This window comes from Stylophora pistillata, chromosome 3 (genome assembly GCF_964205215.1).
Source record: "Stylophora pistillata chromosome 3, jaStyPist1.2, whole genome shotgun sequence".
NCBI lineage: Eukaryota > Metazoa > Cnidaria > Anthozoa > Scleractinia > Pocilloporidae > Stylophora > Stylophora pistillata.
Genome location: NC_142521.1, coordinates 21,815,001 through 21,825,000, shown reverse-complemented (window position 1 = coordinate 21,825,000; position 10,000 = coordinate 21,815,001). Strand labels below are relative to the sequence as shown.

General features: G+C 39.3%; 2 protein-coding genes and 1 long non-coding RNA gene across 3 annotated transcripts in view; 2 read left to right on the top strand and 1 right to left on the bottom strand.

The window, feature by feature from the left end:
• The window catches only part of LOC148735048 (uncharacterized), a 2,704-nt gene extending 1,242 nt beyond the window's left edge, over window positions 1–1,462 (top strand). The window contains exon 1 of the mRNA XM_088754745.1: window positions 1–1,462. This exon is cut by the window's left edge and continues 1,242 nt beyond it. Within this exon, the coding sequence (XP_088610871.1) occupies window positions 1–976 (976 nt within the window). The 3' untranslated portion in view covers window positions 977–1,462.
• The window catches only part of LOC148735043 (uncharacterized), a 94,792-nt gene that overhangs the window by 49,431 nt on the left and 35,361 nt on the right, over window positions 1–10,000 (top strand). The gene's annotated exons all lie outside the window — the stretch shown is intronic.
• LOC111334886 (uncharacterized) lies at window positions 2,188–8,461 on the bottom strand. Its single transcript, XM_088755476.1, has 8 exons — window positions 7,938–8,461; window positions 7,296–7,361; window positions 5,821–6,603; window positions 5,039–5,478; window positions 4,739–4,790; window positions 4,440–4,517; window positions 3,783–4,156; window positions 2,188–3,379 (listed from the first exon to the last, which is right to left on the bottom strand). The coding sequence occupies exons 1-8, from the start codon at window positions 7,983–7,985 to the stop codon at window positions 2,362–2,364; spliced, it is 2,859 nt and encodes a 952-aa protein (XP_088611602.1). The 5' UTR covers window positions 7,986–8,461; the 3' UTR covers window positions 2,188–2,361.

Sequence of the window (10,000 nt, the reverse complement as noted above, 5' to 3'; positions counted from 1 at the left end):
AGGGGAATTAAGGGGAAGCGGTAGTCTTCTTGGGTACAGAGCAATGCACCAGAGACTCGTAAATCATCACGGACTGGTTACTACGAGAGAAGTTGTTCGGCAGGTATTGAAGGTCTTTGACCCTGATGGAGTGGAACACCGATCAAGGCGTAGACTTCGAAGAAGGGTCTACCGATCTAAAGGGCGAAACTATTTATGGCATATTGACGGTTATGACAAATTGAAACCTTTTGGTTTCTGTGTCCACGGTGCCATAGATGGTTTCAGTAGAAGAATCTTATGGCTTGAGGTAGCATCTTCAAATAACGACCCCAAAATAGTAGCTCAGTTTTATCTTGACTGTGTTAGGCAGTTAGGAGCTACTGCACGCATTATTCGGGGAGACAGGGGAACTGAGAATGTGAACGTGGCAGCTATTCAACGATTCTTTCGCAGGTCCTCTGAGGATGATTTTTCCGGAGAAAAGAGTTTTATTTACGGAAAATCGACCTCAAATCAAAGAATAGAAGCATGGTGGGGACGTTTGAGACAGGGATGCGCAGACTGGTGGATAGAGTATTTTAAGGATTTAAGAGATTCTGGTTTTTACAATGATGACAACGTTATACATCGAGAATGCTTGAAATTCTGTTTTATGGATTTGATGCAAGAAGAGCTACACAGAGTTGTCCTGGAGTGGAATGTTCATAGAATTAGACCATCTACCAATCTGGAATCTCCTTCTGGAAAGCCAGATATTCTTTACTTTCTTCCGGAGCTGAAAGGTGCGCAAGGTTATTGTACCCCGATCGATGTAGACGAAATTGAAATTGCAGAGGATATGTGCGCAACGCGACCACAAGCAAAAGGATGTTGTCCTGCCTTCAAGGATCTGGCGGAAATGATAATGGAAGACGAGCGACTAGACACGCCCACTACCATCGACGAGGCTTCCCAATTATACTTTGCTCTCTTGGACCTTATTGATGACTTATAGTGATAACACACTTTAGCGCGAAAACTTAATGAGCTGTCAAGTAATGGAAAGAAGCCAAACTATCCATCTTTTTTCAGTGTTGTTATTGACTCCGCGTCTGATAGAATAGCACAGAACGTTATCAGAAGCGCTTAGGCATTGGCATAGTGCGCAATGTTCTTAAGAGAACTCGAAACTTAGCGGAGTTACGTAATAAGTCACTTGAGTGTTCCACTTGCGGAACATTCTTAGACGCTGCACTTTGGTTGGTTAAAATTTTACTTTCAATTACAGAAGTCGACTGAATCAAGCTGACGAGTTCCTCTTAATTTTTCTTATTTTTGGTCTAAACGTATGGATTCAAGCCGTTAGATGATATTCGTGGTCAACCACATACCTTACGTTGGGTTAACCATGTCAGACATAAAAAACCTAAGAAAAGAATTGTCTGTTTTTGACTACCTACAATGTGTTGAATAAAAGAAATGAATCCAAGACTACAAATAATTTTAGAAAGAAATGGCTCCTAGATTAAAGGATACATTGTTATGAGATAAAGTCGAATTTCCCATTAAATTATTGATGGGAAATTCGACTTTATCTCATAACAATTTAAGAAACTCCGACTTTAAACGCTACCGACCCAGTGACAATTAGGGCGATTGCAAGTAATGCCGCTGACCACAAGCATAACATTAACCGAGTTTCTCAGTTCGCGCGTAATCTGTCTTCTCGCGAATTGCTGAAGGATTGACGACTATCTCACCTCCCCACGGCGATACTCTCCGTGCCTGCCTATTTTGCGCTCTCCTCTCACCTCTCTTGTAAAGAATTTGGGCGTTGAGGGGAATGACTTATTATATTAGAACAAGTTGGCAAAGCATTGGGCGCTGTGGGCCTGCTCTCATAGCTCGTCGGAGCAATGTTTCCTTAGAATTCGAACCAATTGCCAAGATCATTGTCGTTTTTAGAGCGGTCAGGTCCAAGTTGTTCAAAGAACGGGTAAGTCGCCGTCCAGCTGACAAAATGCATTACAACTTCTACACTTCATCCGCTGGATAGAGTTATCCGCTCTTTGAACAATCGGGGCCTGAACAATTAAAAATCAGGGCTATGTTACCTGTGGAGTCTCACTGAGATCTACAGATGACGCTTTCAAGAGCGGGCCGTGGCACATCCAATCCCATGGAGGTAAATGTTTGTCTATCTTCTTACCATGGCAGATAAATATATTCAATTTGAACACGATAAATTTTATTGGACTTTCGTCAGTTAACAATGCAACCTGACAGATGACTGTCTCGGTTTTCTAATGTCAAGGTTCGCTAAGGAAAATAACAAAACAATAAACATGTGCAAGTTAAGAAGACGCAGTACAAAGCAAGCTACGTGTAACACCAAAATCATTACATAATATCATTTTGCCACTTTTCTTTGGCCAAAACATTTGTAAACTCTGCGCGGAATTCTGCGTAATTATCATAAGTGGAAGGCAATTCAAGAACGCAACCACATGTGTGAGCGATTGGGCGCCTTCCCAATCCCTCTAGTTTTGTAAAATCAACATTAATACATGAAACACACATGGCATCTGCTCCAGTTGTAAACATTAAGAAGGACTTAAGTTGTGAGATCTCTAATCCTCTTATGAAGCGTTTCAAGTAATCTAACGCCGAGCGCTCTGCATTAGTGCCCGGTAAAGCACAAAGCATGCCAAGCACTTTCTTTGTAGTTGGCTCTAACGACTGGTAAACACTACATACTCCCTCTAGAGTTGATAATTTACCCTCTGCCAGGGACCCTCTAAAAATGTAATGCCAGCAATCAGCCACATATTGTGCCTTTTGAATGATTTCCTTATGAGCTACTTCTAGTATCAGACTCTTAATGTTCTCTTTGGTTGGAAGACTTCTGCATCCAAAGCGATCCAGCAGTTCAAGAAGGTCTTCATCATCTTTGTCGTCACTATCCCATTCCTCCACGGGTCTACCCAATGCCTCGCACACAACTTGTTCTTCACTTTTGGAAAGGTACTGTTTGAATGAGTGAAGGAGAATGTCATCAGAAACTGCCTTTTCACCAAGCATAGTACTGATCACAAATGCTTTGCTTAGCAGCACTGGAAAATACCCCAGATCTTCGTAACCTTTGACGATAATGCGTGCAATGGCAGTCCAGGTGTCGCTCTGAAAATCGTGCCTTATGGAAGGAACCCTCCCCCTTTCTCCGAGCGTACAGGAAACATAGAATTCTTGCCAAAAACTTGATAGGGCGTCTCGGTAAATTCCTTTCAAGTCTTCCCCTCTTTCGTCTTTCCCGTGTCCGTCTACCATAATGACCTTCAGTTCGCAAGTCATAATATCGCCATCAAGGAATTCTGTTACAAGGTCTTGAAGGACAAGCAATCGCTTCACCCTTAAAGTTCTGGTGATAAAGTTAAAGAACTTAGGTATCACTAAATCTGAGAGGTTCATCGTTTATCTTCAATAACAAGGAACAAGACATGGTACACGAAATAAGTTTACAAAGAAAAATTAAGAAATGAGAAAACCCATTAATAACAGGTTATTCTAGAAAAAAAAATTAAATGAAAAATTGCATATTCTGTTTATTAGGAATTGGACGAGTCAGGTGCATTTGATTTAACAAGCACTACCCAAGGACTATCCCCCCTTCCCAAAACAGAATAGGGTAAACCTGTAAGAATATTCACTGGTAGTAAAGTATGATACACCTTTCTGCTGAATAACCTAATTTCCCTATGATTGTGGTTGTGCTTTATGGTACACTAAGTAAAGGCATGAGATTTTAAAAATTGAATTTGTACCTCAGCCTTTTAGTGACATCAGCTACTCCACTTCCACTGCTGCTATCACCACTGCTTCCGCCACTGCGTTCACCATTGCTTCCGCTGCCACTACTTCTACCACTGCTCCCGCTGTTGCTTCCGCTGCCACTACTTCTGCCACCGCCTCCACCACTGCTTCTGCCGTTGCTTTCGTTACCACCACTTCCGCCACTGCTTTCACTGTTGCTTCCCCTGCCACTACTTCCACTACTGCTCCCGCCGTTACCACTGCCTCCGCCATGGCTTCCGCTGCCGCTTCCACTACTGTCTCTTCTTGCACTTCCCCTGCTTTCTCTGTTGTCAGTCATTTCTTGTTCATTTTCCCTGCCAATATTTCCAAAGAGCACTGGGCTCTGGACAGAAAGAAATAAACTGCTTTGTTTAAAAATTGTTGTCCTGTGATGGGATAATGAACCACAAACATTTTGCCCATTTTATGGTGACAGATAACCAGACACATTGGCATATGATATGTTCTTAGTCCCTTTAATCTTGACTGTGATTGACATTCCTAATTTGAAAGTCTAAACAGACTTCATACTTGTAAAACGTTTTGTTTAACTTGTAATTTTTGTAATTATTTAGATTAGAATGCATACGCATCACTAACAGCTTAATTTTTGGGCTTTATTTAACCTGTTGCCTTGCCAATAATGGCAGGTAATGTTGGCGAAAAAGGCGTCCTCCATCAGCTGTCCTCTTTCTTCCATCAGTCTGCAAAAACAAATGTTCTTTAGTTACCTTCAAGGCAATTACCCTCAGCACTTGTCTAATGATTGCTGCAGTTCAGATCTGCATAAATGTGGCAAAACAACAGGCAGTCGTGTAAACAAAGAAAACTTGTTTGCTATGCATTTGTCAGTTTTTTGTTAAGCTTTATTTCTGTATTGTAACTAAGTCTAATATATTGTCAAAACACAGCAAAAGTAACAAACCTTGGTTAGCTGTTGCTGAACGTAGGATTCTTGTTCATGTCCACCAATGACACTGAAAGATAAACATGCATGTACTTAGCAAAACAAACAAGTTTGAGAATGGATTCAGATCTGAGTCACAAGAAGGGTTATAAATAACATACTTAAGTGACTGCCCTCCCCCCCCCCCCCCCCCCGTTAGCTCAATTGGTTAGAGTGCTGGATTGTGTTTAACCTTTACTCAGTGAGGCAAACATAAGATTGTCAAATTTCTTGTCAGTTAAGTTTACATAGGACACTGAAAATGACATAACATATTACCTCTCATCGTCATCCAGAAGTTGTTCAGGGATAGTTTCACTTATGGGATGCATAAAGTAAATAGAATCATCAAGAGGCTCCCATTCATTGATTCCAAACCCAAAGAAGGTTACTTCCTCGTCTTCAAGACGTGGTGTTGATATAGCCTCACTCATGTACAGTGTAGTGTTTTTTGCTTGCTTTACTGGCTGTGAAGGTAACAACATTCTTCCTGCGTAGTCTAATAGCTGGAAGTGTTCAGGAATAATACTCAAGGAGCCCACCCAGTCATAAACACAAGCCATGCAATCGGATTCACGAAAATTGCGCTTCACAATACCCAGAGATACATGGTGAACTTTAATTGCTACCGATATACTTTCTTCACTCTCCTTTGGCTCCCGAGGTATCCTCAAGAGCCTGGCTTGCTGCAACTTGTTTTGTCGCTGTACATCTTGTACCTGAATCAACACAGTACAACAGTTACGCAATCCTCCTTGTGGAAAACCATAGTTTAAAAACAAAAAGTAATGAAATACAGAATGATATAATGAACAAGCCTTTTTCCATGTTTAGATACAATGAGTTATTTTTTACAACAAACCCATTTCTTTGTTTTAATAAACCACCTGATTGAAAACTCAGTTAAAACATTGAAGAAATGTCACACAAAGTGGATGGAGAGTCAATGTTGTTATCGTAGCTCCTAGAGAGCCATACCATGATTATTACATACTAGGTTGTCTCTGGATATGAGCAGAAGGCCACTCTGAATACTATTGTTTAACAGACCATAATTTTACCTCTTTCATCAACTTTTCCCTTTTAGCCTTGTCAGTAGCCAATGACTCTTCATAGTCAGCATCTTGCTCAGAAATGATTTTCCGCCGTTCCTCTAATTTTGTCAGTGTCTGTGACTTGGTCTCGTCATCATTCAAGCCAGATTCCTTTCTCTCTAGTTTACTGGTAGATGCTGGTTTTAAGTGATCTGCTGGTTTTAGAAGGGACACATCATCTAAAGTGTTGATCTTTGAAGTCAAGTACAGCCTGACTCTACACATCTTGCATTTCTCTACATAGCGCTGCAGTGTAAATGCTAAATGAACACCAGAAAGTTTTATTGTTGAAATGTCTTTGTGCTGGAAATTGGCCAGTCCAAATGTCATCAGCTGTTCAGGCCCAAAGTTACTGTTACCATCGGTGAAAAATATGGATTTGGCAATGCCAATGATGTCGTCTTTGTCTGCATTTAGCTCAATTTCAACCTCTCGTGTACCACCTCCCTTGGCCATTCTCACAGAAACAAAACACTGCTTCTCGGCATCAAAATGCAGCCATCCTAGTTGCACCTTTCGCATCTTTGGTAGAACTTTCCCATTTTTTTGCTGTTTAAGGCTTTTTTTCTGTTTACCATTTTCCAGAACTTCATGTAACAGTGACATATTTTTAGATCTTTTCTCGACATCTGAGGACTCTTTGGACAATTTCTGTACAAAATTTCTCAAGCTCAGAATGTCTCCTTTCTTGTCAAGTCCAAGAAGCACCAACTCATTGTCCTTTGCTTGCATTATGGCTTCCACATCCATCTGAAAATGTGACTTGATGGTTAAATAAATTATTAATGACCGAGGTTTACTATTTGTTACTTACCTTCAATACTAATGACATTTTAATTGAAAATAATTATTTAGTATTCTAACTTTATGTATACACACCTATGGTATCCTTTAAATGTCTTCTTTCCACCTTTAAAATATTTTTATTACCATTTCATTAGGGATACATTAATCTATTGTTTACCATTGATTACAATAGTGAACAGGAATTACTGAAATTAAATGGTCAATTCTACTACACTATTTTTGTATTTCTGAAAGCATAATTTATTTTAATGTCAGCAGGAAAGCAAGCAAACAAGGTAATAATTGTGCTGGTGAACAAGCACTATCAAGCATGCATTCATGACTTAAAAAGCTATTAATATATGATATAGGAAGAGAGTCATTCCAGTGGAATATGGCCCATTCTATTTCTCTTTGTGGGCATTAATAGCATTAAATACCTAGTAAGAATATCTTATAGCTCAATGCGGAAAAGGCAAGGGATATATTCCCACCTGAAACAATTACCTAGCAGCTCAAACTAGTTTTGCTGTTGTTCCCATACCCTGCCAACGGAATTCTGGTTGCTCTACAAGCTAGAAGCATGAAAATTGTGGCCAATTTGTTATTGCGGTTACAACTATCCTTCTTGTACCCACAGACAAAGCATAACTCACCTTTTCATATCTAAAACTTTCAATAATCTCCTGCGTCACTCCTCGTGTTTGTAAGAAATTACAAACCTGTAGAAAAATGAAGAAATCTGTAAACTATGTTTGGATTATACATAATGGAATGGAAGCCCCCAAAAATTACAGTAATCATACCTGCCGGAAAAAAATCAGGCCATTGTTAAAAAATAAGGGTAACTTGTAAACTGGCAATAAAGTCGGGCTTAATAATATTATTGACCATTTTCTTCTTTTTTTTTTTTATTCAAATGCCCTGTGGAGGATGGACACCCCAAGATTTGACTAATATGGCACGGCACAAAACCAGCAGTTGCTTATATTATACACACAATGTTTGTTAAGGAAGTGAGCACAACATTAATTTATACAACAATGAAAGCGGGACGCCTAATACATTTCAAGACGGGCTGATTTTGTTTTTGTTCGCATGGTTTGGTTAGCTTATTTGATCCTTACTGCAACGCAAAAAGTACAGTTCGCACAATGACAACGAGTGTTGACAGAAACAAACAGCTACGTGATTCAGAAATGCAGAACAATGAACTCATTCCACTCCGCTCAGCCGACTCTTAGAACTTGAATATTTATGAAGATACCATACGATATTATGAATATTCACAAGCTTACCTTCAAAAGATCGCTACATGTTTCCCGCGCTTCCGCTCTCTCCGCCATGTTGTTCCAAAAACAACACGAGCTTGCGTTAATTCAAACTCGTTCCCAGGCACAAAAAGTGGCAGTAAAAGTGGCAGTAAAAGTGGCAGTAAAAGTGGCAGTAAAAGTGGCAGTAAAAGTGGCAGTAAAAGTGGCAGTAAAAGTGGCAGTAAAAGTGGCAGTAAAAGTGGCAGTAAAAGTGGCAGTAAAAGTGGCAGTAAAAGTGGCAGTAAAAGTGGCAGTAAAAGTGGCAGTAAAAGTGGCAGTAAAAGTGGCAGTAAAAGTGGCAGTAAAAGTGGCAGTAAAAGTGGCACTAAAAGTGGCAGTAAAAGTGGCAGTAAAAGTGGCAGTAAAAGTGGCAGTAAAAGTGGCAGTAAAAGTGGCAGTAAAAGTGGCACTAAAAGTGGCACTAAAAGTGGCAGTAAAAGTGGCACTAAAAGTGGCACTAAAATAAAAAAGATGTGTGTCCCTTATAGGGCTCCGTAGCATCGAAAGGTATCTAGTTAAGCAAACAATTCCTAAAAAGTTAGAGGCACCACGAAGAGGACCTATTTGCCTGTCCACCTGCCATGGGCAAATTGGTAATTAAATTAATACAAATAACAAAAATTCGCTTTGCGGCCAGTAACTTTTTCAGGTATACATTACTATTCCCTTTTATCTAGCTTTAGGAAATCATTAGCAATGGACCCGCCCAGGCATTTGAATTTTGGAGCTAAACTCGAAAGGATTTCTAGTTTGTTGCACAGTCACTAGAAAATGGGAAAAGTAAATGTGTTGCGTATGCATACACCGATTCAAAGTATTGTATACAAATAATTCTCCTTCAAAATAGGCTTGTAATAATAAAAAAAAAACCAAAACGAAAACATTTTATGCTACTGAGGAAGAAAATGAAGAAATGAGCAAAAGCAAGACAAAAATATCCATGCGGATGTATTGCGGCACGTGATCACGTAGATGTAAAGATTGCGTGACATCGATCTGGGTCTATTTTTCAGTTCAATTAGTTCCTTCACTTCTTGCCTCTTTTCATTAGAAGCATTCAATACAAAACTCCAAAAATACCCAGAGGAGGCTTTATATGTAAGACATGGATCCAGGTCCCGCAAAAATATTGCACAAACCAGAGAAACTAAAGGTAATAATAATAAATAATAATAAAATCTTTATTACCGTGTCAATGTATTTAGCTCATAGAGCTAATTGGGGACACCTACTTTTACTAAATTAATAAAAAAAAAAAGACTGTGTACAGTATCATAATAAGTAACAATACAGCCGATAAACTATGCATTAAAATTTTAAAATATTTAGAAATATCAACAGTGTTCAGATAACATAAAAATACTTGTACCAAAAAAAAAAAAAATCACGTGCTGCAAAGATTGCAGCAATTGCCACTGTCTTCCACTAGGCTGACCAGGTCAACTCTACGGATTCTAGTTTTAAAGATACTAAGGCTTGGTAGTTCACGCATACCATTTTCTAATTTGGACCAAATATATGGTCCTTGATACCTTAGTGTGTGTTTACCATAGCGTATAGTGGTAAATCGTGGTATTTCAAAGTCACTATTCCTAAGGTTATAACGAGTACCCTTTCGAGTAAATATCTCAGATATGTAGCTGGGTACTAAATCGTTCTTTATTTTATACATTAGTGTTGCTATGTCCTGTAAGCGTCTATTATGAAGCGTAGGTAACTTAGCACGCTTAAGAAGTTCCTCATATGTCTCTGTTGTTGTTTTGAAGACCGCACGCAGGGCTCGCTCTTGGATGCGTTCGATTTTGCGCCCATCTGAAGATTTACAAAAGTTCCAGACTAAATGACAGTATGTTAAATGTGGCATTATAGCTGTTTTATACAGTATGAGCTTAGCTTGGCATGGTATTAGGTTACGCAAGCGCATGAGGACTCCTACTTTCTGGCTGGCTTTAGTGCATATTTCGCTAATGTGTTGTGTAAAGTTAAGGTTCTTGTCTATATTTACTCCTAATAGCTTGATTTCTTCAGTTTTCCTGATCACGTCATTG